Source organism: Toxorhynchites rutilus, chromosome 3, assembly GCF_029784135.1.
Source record: "Toxorhynchites rutilus septentrionalis strain SRP chromosome 3, ASM2978413v1, whole genome shotgun sequence".
NCBI classification, from domain to species: Eukaryota; Metazoa; Arthropoda; class Insecta; order Diptera; family Culicidae; genus Toxorhynchites; species Toxorhynchites rutilus.
The window spans coordinates 37,336,039-37,353,846 of NC_073746.1; the positions used below are offsets into that span (position 1 = coordinate 37,336,039).

Sequence of the window (17,808 nt, forward strand, 5' to 3'; positions counted from 1 at the left end):
CCGCTCCCCACTTAAGCCACCAACGATCATGGGCTGGTGTCGTCGTCGTCAGTCAGTCAGTGCACCAAGCAGCCAACCAGCGCGCGCACTTTACCCAGAAGAGGAAAATATAGAAGTGCAAAATAATTCTTCGTCATTATAAACTTTTAATATTATACTTTATTGGATAGATAATCGATAAAAACAAAACAGAGAGAGGAAAAAAGAGAATGGAGAAATATTAATTTTATGATAACATGTATCCATGTATATTCGCTCTGCCCTTCTTTCGATGCATGCAACACCCCAGAACAACCGAGAGCAATGGCAGCAGGTCGGATCGGTCGTACAAAAATGGAGTACACGTGGATATTTCTTCATGATTCTAGCATAACTATGATATTGACTGTGCAAAGGGGCCACACGGAGGGAAGATGCGAGGGATAACTTCGATTTCGAACATGATGGGTAGACCTCTCTATTTGAGCTACTCACGCAGCGGGAACGGATCCTCCCTCTTTGCTTATAGAAGAGGTCGGGAAGCCCCATCATTACTATGTGCCAGCCCTTTATGTAGCGAATATGAGCGATTGTGATGATGGCTCGATTCCACGACGAACCGCATCTGCGTGGTTTGGCAACTGTAATAATATGTACCTGTACCTACACATCGCGATGTGTCCAGAGGGTAAGACACAATGTGATAAGATTTTTCCTGTAGCTAATAAAAGGGTGTGCATTCCACGAATCGGCTTATCCTTATAGGGTGTTGTTTTTTTTTGCTGTCGGAATACCTGCTCTGGAAGCATTGGGACTAGTTGGGACTTGATTGGATAGCCAATGAGTCAGAGGTCTATGTGGAATATTTTTTTATAACAGTAGCGATATGGACTCAACCACATCGAATAAATCGTCATAATACTTCTCAAGCAGACAAATTCAATGCATTTCTGCTGCCAGTAGAATTAAATCTTGCCGATACTGCAGCTAACGTGATCCATGAGATAAAGTGGTTAAAGACCCGATCGCAATATTGATATTTTGAATTACAAACGATGTTAACAATTCTGGATGCGGTAGTTTGAATTGACTCAGTGATGATAACATTTGGATGTCCAAGAAACTGAATTCATCATCAACATCAGGTCGCTGTTACACAAATCGTAGTCAAATGACAATTAGGTGACAGTTTCAAGGATCACGAACGTTTTGCTTTGAAGAAGCCGGTGTAAAGCGCCAAATACTTGCTCAGAAAATCCGAGAATTCCTTCTGCTGCCTTTCTCGACTTTCTGCTTCCTTTGCAACCTTTTTTGTCACGTTTTGTACTGATGAGTAGGGTTGCCATAATAAAATCTGTGTTTTTGGTCTCCAAAAATCATTTTATTTGAGTTTTTTCTCAGAAAATCTGTATCGGAATCTGTATCTACCCTTTTGTCGTTCGTCTAATTCCTGCCACCACAGCAAAGAAGTATACTAATATTATAATTTATGCAACAATGTATCAGTTCACACTTTTTCTAAACTAATTTGATAGTCTTATTCACTTATTCACAGAACAAAACGGTGCCACTATGAATAATAAATAACGGTACTCAGTATATACAAGAGTTGTCATCCATACTTGAGGAAAGGATTAATGGAAAACTCCGTGTACGGCACTGTGTAGATGTAAAGAGCATTGTTCTGTATGTAAAAATAAAAAGATAAAAGTCGAAAGACGCCAAACTAATTTTTTTTCGTGATTTTGTGATGCGAAGGATATCACACGAAGTAGAATTATAGCAAATATTTTATGAACATAAACATAAAAACATTGTTCAGTAAATACTTATCAAAAGTTTGCAAAAAAAAAGAAGGAATATTGTTCATCTTTCATAATCTCACAAAGTTATACATCACTTCTTTATCATGTAAAAAAATGAGACAAGTACGACACACATGTCGAAATTCAATAGGACCGCAAAGGGTTAAATTTATAGGTTCAATCTTGAATCATAATCTTAGCTTTAGTAGCATTGATTGGCATAGTTATTATGAATTTGACGATGTTGGTGGCACCCACGAAAAATTCGTATTCACTGTGCTTTAGCAGGAGAGAAATAAACAGTGTTATTTATTTATTGTGAAGCTAGCCGATGACACAGGCTTTTGCATCTTTTTATTCATCTCATTCAGACTGATTCTATATGAATAAAATTGGTGAATTGAGAAAAAATATTATTGAGATCAAGCTACAACTATTATTGAATCGTTATTTTGAAAAATCTGTAAATCTGTATGAAAATCAAAAAAATCTGTAATCTGTATGCTGATTCTGATGAGAATTCTATTATCTGTTCAACACCTATGACCTTTAAGTTCGAATTGTTCTCCAAAGCATTGCGACTTTCTCCTGTTCGCTATTATAGGAGAACAGCTTAAGGTCGATTAGGATGAAATCCACGCATGGAAAGAGAAATAGGCTTTTCATGTATGCACATAAATTTCGGGAGGTTTTCACAAATATTGCCAATTATTATTCAACTTACCTGCTATTAATCATTGTCAAAAGCTTATTCTAACCACTAATACTATATATACATATATTCCCTGACAATTTCCAACCTGCTGCAGTTGCCCTTTTTACGTCCAGTCCCTGCTCGTGTTGAACTTACATTTCTCTCTGTAAACCCCTTCTATCCGTATCATCAACAATTTAAATCTAAATGTCCAATCATCCACATCCGCCACCACCACCTCCAAGGATACATTTTGCACCTACGACGAAAACAACAGAGACGACGATCAAACAGCCTTTGGTCGAATTAAAATGTGATTTAGTCAATAATAATTCCAATATAATCCAACGTCAGCCACTGACATTCAACACATCAGCATGTTCTTCGAGGGATCCCCATCGGCGAAAACGTTCCTAGAGATGGCCATAGCAAAAGGATACTCTAACAATGGAGAGATGTTTAGTGCGCAACAGTTAAACGATTTATTTTCCATTGGTTTGGAGGATAACCGTCATCTGGAGGAATATAAACCAGTCATCCACACGCTAGTGGGAGGAAGCATGGATGAACCGACCGTAAAAATAAAATTACGACTTGGATCAATATTCTTGGTGCCATATGATCCCGACCGGAATCACACTCCATGCCTCAACCGAGGTCACAAGGCTCATTGGGCGTTAATTACTGGTTATCTAATTGATCAATTTGATGATTACTACGTTTTCGCACGACATGCTAAAACACGAAACCTTGCCTTATGGTCCCTTCGTGATTTAGCTCTTAGCAATGCCAATCTAGTCGAGTTTTGCCAACCGAATGGCTACCCAAATGAAGTGTTCATTTTACCGCAGGGTGGAATTGGTGGTTACAATGGTCTCCGTTGTAAATTCATAATGATCGAGCACTACAAAGCGAAGGATGAAATAGCATTATAGAAACCAGCGTAAATAAATAAACGTTTGATGGAAATCGTACGCATAAACGTTAAGAGTATCGCGTACTGTATATTTTGGTTTCAACAAATTTTAACAAATTTTCAGTTTCAGATATCTGTTCTACTATTCATTATGCATCATTAAATAAGTCAACATAAGCGCAAAGAAAAAAAAATACTATATAGTTTTGATTCAATTGGCCAAAACATTTCCAAATGCTTTATTTTTGCAAATTTGCATATCATAGGTTTCTTTATCTCAACTGTTGTTTACGTGTTTACACCGAAGACCAGTAATCCACTTCCTCCGAAAGCTTCATGTCCTCCCCGTACAGCTACTCCTACACTGTATCGTTTGATTCCTAGCACAATTAACAATTGATGTGAATAATTATAATTATTTTCGCGCGAACTTAAAAAAAGTGGATATGGTAACCTTGAAAATTCGTGTTGGCATATTATTTACCAAATTCTGCTGAACGGATTTCTCGATATTTTTCCATTTTTCGGAAATTACGACCTTGAGCTCTCCAATCGTGGTGTCCCGTTTTCCCTCAGTGTAGATTCTGCGTACAGGGATCCCCCCAAAGATTTTCAACAGGATTCAAGTCTGGAGAGCGAGCCGGCCAGTCCAAAAAATTATGTTTTTAGTTTTTGGTGTAAAATGAGGAGCTTTAACCTTTTAAATCCTCTTTATGTGAGGATTTTTTACCAAAATATGACGAAATGTCACTCGAGTAGTTAAGAAGTTGAAATATTGCTTTATTTGCATAAGCGATTTTGAGGTATTCGAAGCTGTTCTAGCTATTTCCCGCATATCCCGGTCAGCGAGCTTCGATTTACGTGGAGCTCTCTCCTTCTTACCGTATCCTTGAGGATTCACCAAATAATTGAGCACTACTGGATGGGATCGCCCGATTCGACGAGCAATTTCTCTAATATCACCATTTTCTTGGTGAAATGCATCGATCTGTCTTTTTTCTCTCTCCGTGAGCAAATTTCCCATCGGTATTTTCCAGATGCATGGATCAAAACAACTAAAACAACGGAAAATGTAACTGGTCTTATAGAAACTTGACAGTTGGAAATACGAAAACATTCGTTTACGCTCAGCGCTTGCACACACACACATATGAAAATCATGCAGTGTATGGTAGTCACCAATACCTACACACTAGAATATAAATTGAAGCATTGTTTGTTTACAATGACACAAAGCAGCAAGATCACCACCTGGTCTGACAGAAGTTGGACAGAGTGTATATTTACTGAGCATCAATTTTATAAATAATCGTAATAATGACCTCGATATTCTTAAGGCTATACCCTTCCGTATAACAACATTTATAGGTATTAAAACAACATTGATGTTCAGTAAATTAAGTTTTCAGTCTTTAAAAAGAGTCAAAAATTACGTGTTCGGAATTTGAGACAGTACGATAATTGTAAAACATGTGGTAATACAATTTTCCGAATTTTCTGGCCTTTCAGAATTTTCCGAAAATTTTCCGATTTTTCTCTCCATAACATTGATATACGGGCAGAGACGAATACATCAAAATAAAAACATACGCGATTTCTTACTAAGCGAACGCTCGTGAGTTCAATCGTAGAACTCTTCACTGATTGATCTTCCAGTTGGCCCTTTCCCTTCACTATAAATTTCCTAGTACTTCTACCAAAACTTGATGTAATATAAATTTATTCTCAGACACAATTTTCGCACAAGATTCTTGATTCACTTGTAAATAACATGTTTCTCCGTTAGGGGAACTGGGGGCTGCCATACAAATCAAACACAAATTTCTGCATTACTCAAGAATTAATCAAGCAAACCAAATAAAATTTGGCATGTGGAGGTTTTAGGATGCAATAAATTTTTCTATGGTGGTTAGATACTCCTCCCCCCTTTCTAAGGGGGGGCTGCCATACAAATGAAACACAAATTTCTGCATTACTCGAGAATTAATCAAGCAAATGAAACCAAATTAGGCACGTAGAGGTTAGATACTCCTCCCTTCTCTCTAAGGGGAGGCTCCCATACAAATGAAACACAATTTTCTGCATTACTCGAGAATTAATCAAGCAAATGAAACCAATTTAGGAACGTAGATGTTTCAGGGTGCAATAAATGTTTCTATTGTGGTTAAATATTCCTCCCCCTCTCTTAGGGGGGGCTGCCATACAAATGAAACACAAATTTCTGCATTACTCAAGAATCAATCAAGCAGTGTTTGGATTTCGATCAAAATCAAATGATACACAATGTGTCATGCAAGTAAACTCTCACGAACATATAACCAAATATGAGAGGATCATTCAGATACTTGTATGAATGTCAGCAATCACTTTTGTAACATTTAGTGATTAAACTAAGAGAGGAACGAAGACTGTTGTTTGCATATTCGAGTTGTATCAAACATGGCACACTATTTTCGAAGCCTGCATACAAGTTTGAACCGCATATTGTGCGATTCACATAGCACGTTACGGAGAAGAACGTCTACGTTCCGTCAACGTCTCCACCAATTCACACATGCAGTCAATGCTTCCACCAGCACCGTCACGTCAAATGCCAAACGAATGATTTATTTAATTTTATTCATGGTGTCGCCACCTACAACAATTTTAAATTGCAATGCCCTCTTTCAAATCAGCATGCCTAGAATCAGTTCTAAATTTTGAAAAATTCAATGAGAATCATTGAATTCAATTATTTAAATGCTTAAACCCCGTAGTCCGACCCTTATGCAACAATAATAATAAATAGAATAATTCTTTCAACAAGTCGCGAATGATTTTCACTCCGAAATTTGGAGCTAAGAGATATGTTGGCATAAAAAGTACAGTAAGTTATTTATATGCGATATGCGATATATTTGCGACCGGTGGCGACTTTCAATGTGGGCCATAATTTGGGTCCCGAACTCAATGTTTACAAAAATGTCCAACTAGAGGTATAAATGTCTAATTAAACGTGTTGCATCACAGATCTGTTCAATTAGCCTAATATCGATGTAGATGTAAATTACTGTACAACCAAATCAAAACAAAAGCCGAGACACAAAGCCCAGACAAAAACCAAACGAGCCGTCCGTCTCCGTCAATTATTCTTTTCTACAAACCCTGCCGGTCGTTTTCGTTGAACGTATGCTGACGGGTCGTTACGTTGCTGGTGTATGTGAATGTTTTCATGAGAATTGCATAGTAGAATCATTGAAGTATCGTGACGTGACGGGACGTGAACGTGACGTGTATGTTGTATGTGAATCGCACTTATATCGTCTCATTTTACTATAGCGAAACCCACTGGACAGACAAGTGTAAAGCAATAAATGATACAAGAAAAATTACGTCATCATTACGTCACCATTTGCGGAGAGCAGCGAATGGGAAAAGAGATAAAACGCGAGAGTTTTTGCTTCTCACTGGAGCGGTGTTGCTAGTAAAACTATGCGGTCTATATGAATATACACATTTCAAGGGATAGCGGCGTTAAAAATGGAAAATATAATCTGACTACCCTTCCCTTAGCCTCTATCGAGCTAAATAATCATATAGTTTGCACTCTCTGAGACTTAAAAATCAGGATCTGCTACATTAGCTGAATATGAATCTTTCGCTTTGCGTTGTCCGTATGATCTTGCTGTTTCATGATGCATGGAGAGGTCGGTATGCATATGTTAGAGGCAAAGAAGAAAATAAGCTTTCTGCACTGAAAGCGAATATGATAGCTTTGCTTGCATGCTGGTGTGCAATGAAGTGCGAGCCGATGCAGAGTTGTCTCGTTCTCTTTTGTGTCGTGATTTGCAGCACATAACAATAATAGAATACCGCTGGGGGAAATGTTTCCTGAAAGATCATATTTGAACGAACGAAAGCGATTTTTTCAATGAGTGTATCATTTGGCAAACACTGCAATCAAGCAAACCATGTGGCATGTAGAGGTTTTAGGATGCAATGAATGTTTCTATGGTGGTTAGATACTCCTTCTCCCTCTCTGAGGGGGGCTGCCATACAAATGAAACACAAATTTCTGCATTACTCGAGAATTAATCAAGCAAATGAAACCAAATTTGGTATGCGGAGGTTTTAGGGTGCAATAAATGCTTTTACGGTGGTTAGACACTTTCCCCCCACTCTAAGGGAGAGCTGCCATCCATACGAAAAACAAATTTGTGCATAAATCGAAAACTAATCAATTAGATGGAGCAAAATTTGGCATGTGAAGGTTTTTGAATATGAGAAATGTTTCTATGATGGTATGATACCCCTCCCTCCTCTGAAATGAAGAGGGGGTCCCGTAAAAATAATACACATATTTCAACCAATGACAATTGATTTTTTTTTAATGTGACAAAACGCACTCCTATACCATCTTCTATCTATATAAATAAAAATGGATCACCGAATGTGTTGATAAGAGCAAAACTCGAGAAAGGAATTGTCCGATTTAGGGCTGTCTTTCTTCTATCATATTTTCTGTATCAAACATTTATTCCATGTAACGGAGAAACATGTTATTTGCAAGTGGTTGAAAAATCTTGACCGAGAATTGTGTCTGAAAATAATCTGATATTATAATGACGAGTTTTGGTAGAAGTACTAGGAATTTTATAGTAAAAGGTAATTTTAAAGGGTAGATTATAATATCAATCAATGAACATTTCTGCGGACCTATGAATGTGTGCTTAGTAAAAAAATGTGAATATGAAGATGGTAAATGAAATCAGATATTTGTTCAATTTATTACTAGTTCCCATGGACCGTAAAATTGCTATCTACTGGTCACATCTACGCATTTTTATTTTGATTCATTATGATTAAATCTGAAATTGATACCGAGCCTCAGAAGACCAGAAGACCAGAACCAGAGCAGAGGAGGAGGTGTTCGCATCAGCCACCGAACGGGGCGAGTGAAATGGAGAAAATTTTCGTGCAAAAAACGGGGTGGAGCGAATGGATGGGTCGAACATGGTGGACGAACGAACGATCGAACGAACGAGGTAACGGTCGGCTGGACACACGGTGCGAATGAAAATTACCACCACTACCAGTAACAACAACAAAACACAGATCAGAGAAAACAAAGTGTTGATCAAGATCAGGGGATCGAGGCTGGCCGGTGGAATGATTCAAGAGCGCGGAGAAGCAGAGATGAAGGAGTGGGAACAGATAATGAAATACTTTCCTGGGACTCCCTTATGGTGACCCCGCAAAACGCTCCGCCGCTCGATAGCTGTTAGATTCTTACAGAGTAGTCACAATTTTTTATCTTTCACGATTGTTTTTGTTTCGGACATTGCGAAAGCTGTCGGAGGAATGCGCTCTGGAATTTCGTCCGCCAAAATAACAATCAATGAAAATTTATTGCGAAGGATATACTGGGAAAACTTGTACTATTTCTAGTCAAGTGTCTCAAGAAAGGACCAGAATGAGAGAAATCGCTACGATGCCCCCATTTTCATGTGTATCTTCTGTGTCGAATTTTCGGTTCGCTCTTCGCATATATTTTTATTCGAACTAGGTAATACAAAATAATTGACTGCTAGTAGAAATCGCAACGAAGCGAGCGAACTGTCCAAAGGAAGCTGCCTTGAGGGGGGTCAAGATACCATGCAATTTCGCACAATTATGAACCGTTAGTGGCCACCAGTGGATGATTGGTACGAGATTTGATCTCAATGGTTAAACATTTTCGCTATTGTAATTCAATTATTGTTCATTATATTGTGCGAGAGTGGCGTGGAGAGGCTGCCTCTGACTAATTTCGTCAATTTCGGTACGCCGACACACAAGTCCGTTTGCAACTGCTGTTGTTTTTTTCCTAGGGAAAGAAAGTGTTAACCGTGTTCAGTGTACCAGTCCCGAAGAGAAATCTCCATTCGGAGAGTTAACCACGCGTATCCACATTGTTGTTCGCCATTTGCTACGATTGTCGTGGCAAAAATGCATCAAATTCTCCCCCATTCGCAGCAGCTATTGTCATCGCGGTTGGCCCGTGGGAAACAGCAAGAAGCTCAACGCAAAACGCGGAAGAACTTTCTCATTAGTCGCGAACCTCTCCCGGAATGGCCGGGGCCAATCAATCCCACGAGAAGCGTACCCCAGCACAAACAGAGACCCAACCGGCAGTTCAACATCAGCCAACCAACGACCAACAAGAATCAGTGAAAAACAAGTAATTTTAATACTATACCTCCACACTCTCTTATTTTAAGCCATTATCTGATCTGCGTGTTATGCGAGAGTGTCTGAATTTCCTTGCGTTGTTATTCTGGCGGTCCGTTGTTGAGGTTCAGTCATGATTCGTTTTTTTCCTTGCTTTTCTCATTTAGATGAAGCCCTCACTCCAATCTACCGCGCGCGATGGCCAACCATGGGGCTTCCTTTTCGGCTACTTGACGACCCTACCCCAGCCGCTCACTCTCCCTCCCTCGCACGGAGCTCCCCGGCCGCGTCATTCTATTATTCCGAGACGAATTTATATTGAAAAATATTTTGAAATCTGACCATCTGGTTGGTAATTATTTTCGAGCATAATTCTATATTTCATTTTACGTTCGGTTCGCGCTGACTCGTTCCCCAATCTTTTTTGATTTTTTTTTTTTTTTGCTTATGATGCTACTCACGAAAGGATTGGCCGCTGGAAGAGGGCAAACGCAAACGAAGAAAAAAAAGGAACGGAAGTCAGAGTTCTTCCCGATTGTTCTCAGCCAGATAAACCGTTGTGACCGACGCGCGGCCCGGAGCGGAGATTCATTTCATGATCAATTTGTTGCCTCCAGATTAGAGACCGTATCGATCTAATTACTTTGGCATCGGTTAATGATACAACGGATATCGCCTGCTTGCTTGTTTTTCACGCCGCACCGCCGTTAAGCGGTTCACGGGAGAGAAAGTGGATTGATGCGTGCCGAAAAAATGTGTGTAGCTTCCGCTTTAAAAATTCACCATAATAGACCGATTATTTACATACCAACAGATGTAAATGTGGTTGGAATTTTGGTGGAGGAAAAAACATGGCGCATGGCACGATCCTCCACAGGTTGACCAATTGATAAAAATCGACTAATGCGGCTAATTTATAGATCCAAAACGGAAAAGTAACTGCTCCTCAAACTAGTCCTTCAATTGGTCCATTGTTTTGCGTATTGTGAAGCTATTAGCGCCGTCTAGTTGAATCGACATATCGATCAAATACTTCATACAATGCAATTGGTGCGACATGTTCGTAATCACTTTTCCATGATAAGTGATCTTTTTACTTCCGCTCATGTCTCGACATTCGAAAAAAAGCGCAAAACTTTTAAAAACTAAAAAAAATCTTCTACATACATAAAAATCTCGTGACACAATGTTGGTGGTCGAACTCCTCCGAAACGGCTCGACCGATTTGTATGAAATTACACACAAAAACTTGGTAGGCATAACAATAGGTCGTAAACTATAGATGATACCGCTAGGGTACCGATTACCGTATATTTAAAGCCGTTTAGGATGATCCTATGCAGGAAAAAAAATCCAGATCTTTTATTTTATTTTTGTATTTTTTTTCTCTTGAATTTGGCTTCAAAAAAAAACATTTTGCTCGAAAATTTTCGAAATCGAAATCGAAATTTTTATATTTTTGTATAAAAAAGATCGAAACAATTTAGCCGTCGCCCGTTTTTCAGACAAAACGAATTTATTCACGTTGTTAAATGACAGTTGGCGCTACGTCAGCTTCATCGAACTTTCGTCCAAACATGCGCAAGTAACCTCAATTCGCATAAATCTAGGCGGATCGCCGGCGAGCTGGAACATTTTTTGAGTGAACTTTGATTGACAATTCTTCAAATCTCACATGTTCAGATTGCAAAATGACAATCACGCTATTGTCATCAATCGTGATAAATCATCGGCTGATGAGTACGTGTGTAGATCCAATGCATATATTGTTGAGGACCTTGCTGGAATCATGGCAGGCGACTGGACAGCGAAGCGAGAAATTGTGATTCGAAGAAGAAACAATAATCTGTAGTATGTAGTATTACTTGCGTAAATTTTATTAGAACTTAGTTGAAATTTCTATGCCAAGCAACACGCCTTAAATGCATTCTGAGTGTCGAGCAACTCAGCGCAAATCAGAAAAAATATCTTTGATGAAAATCTCTCGACCGCTCTGAAGGTATCTTATTCATTATGATGTACATGTGCTTAGAGGCGACGAAACAAATAAAAGAGTGCGATTTGTATGAGAGTCGTATGATGATTTCACGCGGTCAGGAAAACGTCATTCTACGAGCTGCACGAGCTGCATGAGCTGCACCAACAATCCATGGTCGATTCCTTCGGCAAAACAAAAAGCAGAAACGGCGTAAGGAAGCATACATTTACTTGCAAGACTCTATCATGAGCAACACCGACACAGTCCTTGCTATTGCCAGGCCTAAACCCATACATTGTCATAACGTTACAGCACCTATGTTAAAAAAAATAGGTCTTCAATGAGCTTCTTTACAACATTACATGTATTCGGTACAACACGTTGCCGAATGTATTCGGTTGAATGACAAAAGCGAAGATTACCTCATACTCACATTTTTAGTTCGGTTAGTTGGGAAACAGCGCGCTGAGGTAGTGAAATTTCTTCAGAAATCCCAGATTAGCCCACTGATCAACTATTCTCCTGTATTTTGAAATACGATCGACTCACATTTATCCGAACGGATCACTATCACTCTGTAATCCGTTCGACTCAAGTCCAATTGAGCTTCGTGTTTCCTTACTGTGAAGCGAAAATGGTTATGAATTTTTGAGTAAAATGAAAACGCATCTGAAATAAAAATAGGCTCTAATACATTTGCTGTGTGACAGCGTAATAATGCTCTGCAAGTGGCTAAAATCCTGAACAAAAATTTACTCTGATAATGATTTTATATTATGGATTAAGTTTCTCGATAATGCAAGGAGCTGATAAAAACATTCAATGCTCAGATTAATGTTGAGTTCTGCGATTCGGTGAAGAGCAATAAATACATTTGCACATCCGTAAATAAGGGAATCGGCAGTATTTCTAATTCAGAATACCGATGTGAATGCACCTATATTGAATGACAACGACAAATTAATGCGCCATCAAATTAGCTGATACATCAGTTCCAATGAAGTTGTCTGGCGTATATCTTTGATTCCCCAGGCAAGGAACGGAACCCAGCACTAATAAATTAAGCCATCTTGAAATCGGGAAATGCGTATTTTTCACCAACGAGACAGCAATTGAACGAAATGATTACTGGTTTGGATTACAGTTATCAATTTTACGATAAAAGTATATTAGTTTTTTTCACTTTGCATTTAACTTTTCAGAGATCAAACATGTCAGTTATGTCAATGAAATACACTGATTTAAGATAAGATATGTTTTTTTTAAATTTTTGTCGGTGGTCGCCCTGGCTCTCCAATCAATCACGAGCATTTCACGTTTGTTTATTGTATGATAATACGTTCCATCATTTTCAGTAGCACAAACACCAGACAAATTTTCGTTCAAATAATTTTATTCGTTTTTTTATCGATCACATTAGATAGATCGATAGATTTTATAGATCGTTGAAACATTTAAATACACTTACAATAATTAATGATTTCAATTTGACAACTACATGTCCACTAGGAATAATTTATGTAGCAGAACAAAGTTTGCCGGGTCAACTAGTTATCTTATATAAGTTTCAACGAATGTCGTTCATCCGAAACACATTTACCCGAAATACTTCCTCTCTGAATGCAACAAAAACCCGAGACGGCTTGACGAAAGTCAAGCCGAAAAAAAATTGTATGAGTAAACTAAAAATTGAACACAAAATAATCCGGATGGTGCCACTTAGTTAGTATATGAGTATTATTTTATAATTTTGTTCGTAAATCTGAATATTTTTTTCTGAATTTCACTGGTTTACGCTATGAGTGTAAGAATTACAGTAGCTGCCAAGATAATTTTTGTTTACATCATCGCGGCGCCGGAACAATCGATAGTGCACAGGGCTCTGCATAGTCATAGTCAACTGAGGATAGTCAGCTGACTATCTGATTGACTATATCCGTATTCAGTTGGTAGTATAGCCGTATTCAGTTAGTAGTGACTTTTGGCTTGTTCACGCAGTTTCTCCGCCAAAACGACTAAACAGTCAGTTGGGCGTTTAGTCGTTATCTCCCTCTACCGACTCGACTATTTCGTTTCATTCTTCCCATTCAAATTGTCCTCATTGCATTTTAAAGTGACTTCCCCCAAAACGAATTCGTTCCTCTCTTTCTCTCTCCCATGTACGTGTGCATGCATCGATGTTTCAACATGGTTTGACATACGCTACAGGTGAGCTAGACTCTTTTGTAACGTACACGAAAACTACTTTTTTTTTATCCCATTTTAGCATTTTAGCTGTAACAGAGCCGAAATTTAAGCGTGTACATGTCACATGGTTATCATATCTATAATTAGTACAGTTGCCATTCGCCAGTATTCCTTCTATACCATTACATATGGTACATTCACACAGTAGCCATTTAGGCGTAAGAGTATTCTTTCTGTTCTTCCATTATCCAGTTGGACCACCGGACAGCGGAGACAGTTGATTGATCATTGTTGAGTTATTTATAGAACAGCAAGCCCGATGTGTCTTGCAGAGCAGAGCAGTTGTATGGATGAATCGATCATATTTCGACCGTGGATCGATCTCCATCGCTGATGATTGTTGCGTGGACGTAGCTATTCTGTAACAACACAAAGATGGTCAATGAGGGTCCTGAGTTTTGAACTCACGATCGATCGCTTACTAAGCGAACGCGCAACCAATGTGGCTACGGAGACCCCCTACGAAAACTACTCACACGTATAGAATAGCGTGCAGTGTGTGTGCGCTATTTTGCTCGCTATTTACTAATCGAAATAGAGAATGTCTAACCATGGATGTGGCAGAAAAGCATTGGTAGCTAATCCTTAAACTGATTTGGAAGCGATGGAACTAATGCTTCTTCGAAACAGTCCTAGTTTTAGTGAGAACGGCCGGAACAATTTTTGGATCTCCCTCAGGATGTCGGAGGGACGAATCCCAGTAAGCTGTTGAAATCCAAAATATTTATAACATTCGCCACGGCATTGGTCAAGACATGGTTTTTTTCGCTCGAAAGGTGGTCATAAAAATCTCGTCTCGTTCCGGAAGATTTGACTATCTGCTGGAATGCCACAAATCACGGTCACGCATTCTACCAAGCACATTGATATCTTCCGATGGAATCTCCACGACAACATACCTCTCACAGACCCTAGATTCAACATCCCTCCTCTGGGGGTCAACATCTTGTTCAGTTGCGAATTGGTTATCCAATACTCTAACGAGCCGTTTTTGGGTACGTAGTTGCTGGAAGGTTATCGGAACCATCGAATGGTTCGTCCATTTGGGTTGTGAGTGCTTCAAGTCCTGACAACATGTTGCAGCGCTTTAGAAAGTCAAGAATATCCACAATTATGGTGTCAATTATGACTCCCACGGAAGAGGCGTGTGAAGAAATCTTTCGAAGGAACGCTTCTAGGATGAGTGACGGTTACTGCATGGTACTACTTCTTCTATGCGGTGGCATGCTTGCAATCTAGTGAGAATATTTTGCGCCTTGCTGGTCGGTCTACTCGTCCAAACCCCTCTGTACCCAATTATTTTTGCAACTTGGAGTAATGAGTCAAATCTAGCCAAAACAGAGGAGGCAGGCCATGCTTTCTATACAATGGAAGCAAACTCTTCTTCAAGCATTCGTTCAAATAAATATGAGATTTTATAGGTCCTTTTTGTGAGCTGCGATTTATCGCAGAGCAGAGCTGCGATTTATAGTGAGTATCAAATGATGGTACTCACACAAAGATAATCCACATAATTTTGTACTTCGATTATTTTTGGTGACCGTACCAAAACCAAGTCAAATAGCGAGAGAAAAGTATTATCACCACACTAGCAAATGGTGAGTTTCTACTTGATAGTAAAAAACTGAGCTCCTTGGTGGGTGCCCTGTTGCTGAAATGTCAGAACAGGACGAGACTCGAAAGCCTGGTTGAATGGTTTTGTGTTTCGATATTTTCGACATTCGCTTCTTTTGGGTTCGTTCCTTGCGACCAGGGATGTCAGACGTGAATAGACAGCTTCATTTTGAATACAATTTGAAAAAAAATTTTTTTTCGAAAATGTATTTGTTAAATACAAACGCCTTAACGTTTTCAGAGGAATTTCGCCGTCTCAACGAAGTATTACATGCGTCATTTGTAATAGTATTTAATTTGCGGAATGACACGCCTTGACTATATTTTGAGTTCGAGAATACACATGTACCAGTGCAAGTCTGAAGAAATTTTCATAACGAAGAATCCTCGAAACCAGTATAAGTCAACCGAATATCTACCAAAAATTATGATAATAAATTGCACCTTTTTACCAGTGACATTTGTTTTTTACAGTAACACTTATTTACTTTTTATTCGTGTCACGCAAAAATATTTTGAAAAAAATACCTGGCATCCCTATTCGTGACAACGAAGCTAAGTCACAGTTTGTGTGCGTGAAACATATACGGTGGTGGATTAGCGCGAGAGATGGACACAATAACAAAATTATGACTGAAAATTACCCTTCTCGTTTAGAATAAGTATTCTCATTATTAGAGCATCAATATTTCTATACGAAAATTGAAAACTTCTTACTGTGATAGTATATTTTAGTATGAAGTATTGAGTATCTAATTCAATAATTATTAAGTAATCGACAAGCGGTTGAATTAAACGTCTTTCTTTTTTGTTTATTTACCCTACTTGGCTCGGGAGTATCCTTTTTACCTTACCAATAAAGAAATCGAAATAACCGTCCCTTGTCGTTGACATCTCGTTCAACACTACCGTTCGTAGCAAAGTTATCACGTTTACAGGTATGTCGTTCACCAAGAGACTGTAGTTCCCATGTGTTTCTGAACACAGGCTACTTCTGCCGTATTTTCCGGATAAGAGTTCTGAATAATAAATTAGTGCTGGTTCAATTCCAACAGCATTTCTTGGAGATTAGACGTCTGAATTCATTCGAAAATCACACTTTCGCAGACATGTCAGTCATTTTTAGCAAAACTTTTGCTGTGCCATTTGCATACCACAGTCACTGTCGCAGCGAAACGGCTCATTCGCACGACCCTCCAAAAGTTAAGCATAAAGTAACATTTTAATGTGGTCTAGATGCTTCAATGTTTTTTATTTTATGTGAAAGTAGTTCATTTAAAAATTTCAAAAAAAAACACCAAAACAAACCACCAAATAAAGCATTCATTCAATTATTCTCAACATTCAGGATATTCATTTTTTCACTCCCCAACTTTCACAACGCGATCTACTCCTCCATCTACCATTTGCTTTTCATTTTCTTGATTACGTTTTTTAAACTCTTGGTTGTGTTTACCAACCGTCCAGTTATATTCACCAACTTCCGGATATGGATCTCCACCACTTCTTCTTCTTCATGGATGGCACTAACGTTCCCAGTGGAACTTTTTCCTTCTCAACATAGGCATTAGTTGCTTCATTTTTATCATTAGTACCTAGTTCAGATTTCTATGCCGGATAACACGCTCTGAATGTGTTCTGGAGTGGCAAGCTCTAGAATACGCGTGATCACAGTGCAAGTCGGAAGAAATTTTTTTGACGAAAAATACCTCGGCCAGAACGGGAATCGAACCCGAACCTGATTATATTCACTTACTTCCATCTAATATAATCTCCTGGTTAAATTCACTTTAAGCTCCCTGCTAGATTCACTTTATCCTCCCGGTTAGATTTTATTCAATTTGTCGGTCGGAATGACTTCACTTCAACCCTTAAAGGTCATTCGTCATTCAATATCAATCTTCTCTCTCTTTGACTTCCCAATTGAATTCACTGCAATCTTCCAGTTGGAATCACCTCAATTTCCCGGTTGAATTTCCTTCAACCTCCCGGTTGAATTCCCTTCAATCTCCTGGTAGAATTCTTTCATCCTCCCGGAAGGATTACCTTCATTTAACATTTAACCTCCTGGTTGAATTTCTTACAATCTCCCGGTTGGAATCCCTTCAACCTCTTGCTTGAACTCTTTTCAACCTCTCGGTTGAAACTCCTCCACTTCAACCTTCCGGATGAATTTCCGATAATTTATCCTCGTCGCCAACTGATTGAGCGATCCAAATAAAAATAAAACATTACAAATCCATCTCAAGGGCGTTACAAATCTTCGCCATTTCAGCTTGATAGTCTTCGTAGAAATAGAAACTACACTCCACTCACCTCAAACCATCGCCGGGCGGAATTGCCAGCGGCTCATGTTGTCCTCATTCAACCCATACACACACGCACG

General features: G+C 38.9%; 2 protein-coding genes across 10 annotated transcripts in view; both read left to right on the plus strand.

Moving 5' to 3' along the window:
• Nucleotides 1-17,808, plus strand: part of LOC129779042 (protein dachsous) — a 269,924-nt gene that overhangs the window by 192,274 nt on the left and 59,842 nt on the right. The window lies entirely within an intron of this gene.
• Nucleotides 2,591-3,521, plus strand: LOC129779045 (actin maturation protease-like). The gene has a single exon (XM_055786298.1). The coding sequence runs from the start codon at nt 2,856-2,858 to the stop codon at nt 3,411-3,413; it is 558 nt and encodes a 185-aa protein (XP_055642273.1). The 5' UTR covers nt 2,591-2,855; the 3' UTR covers nt 3,414-3,521.

What these genes read in the sequence shown, in the direction of transcription:
- LOC129779045 (XM_055786298.1), top strand. Translation starts at nt 2,856, where the DNA reads ATGTTCTTCGAGGGATCCCCATCGGCGAAAACGTTCCTAGAGATGGCC.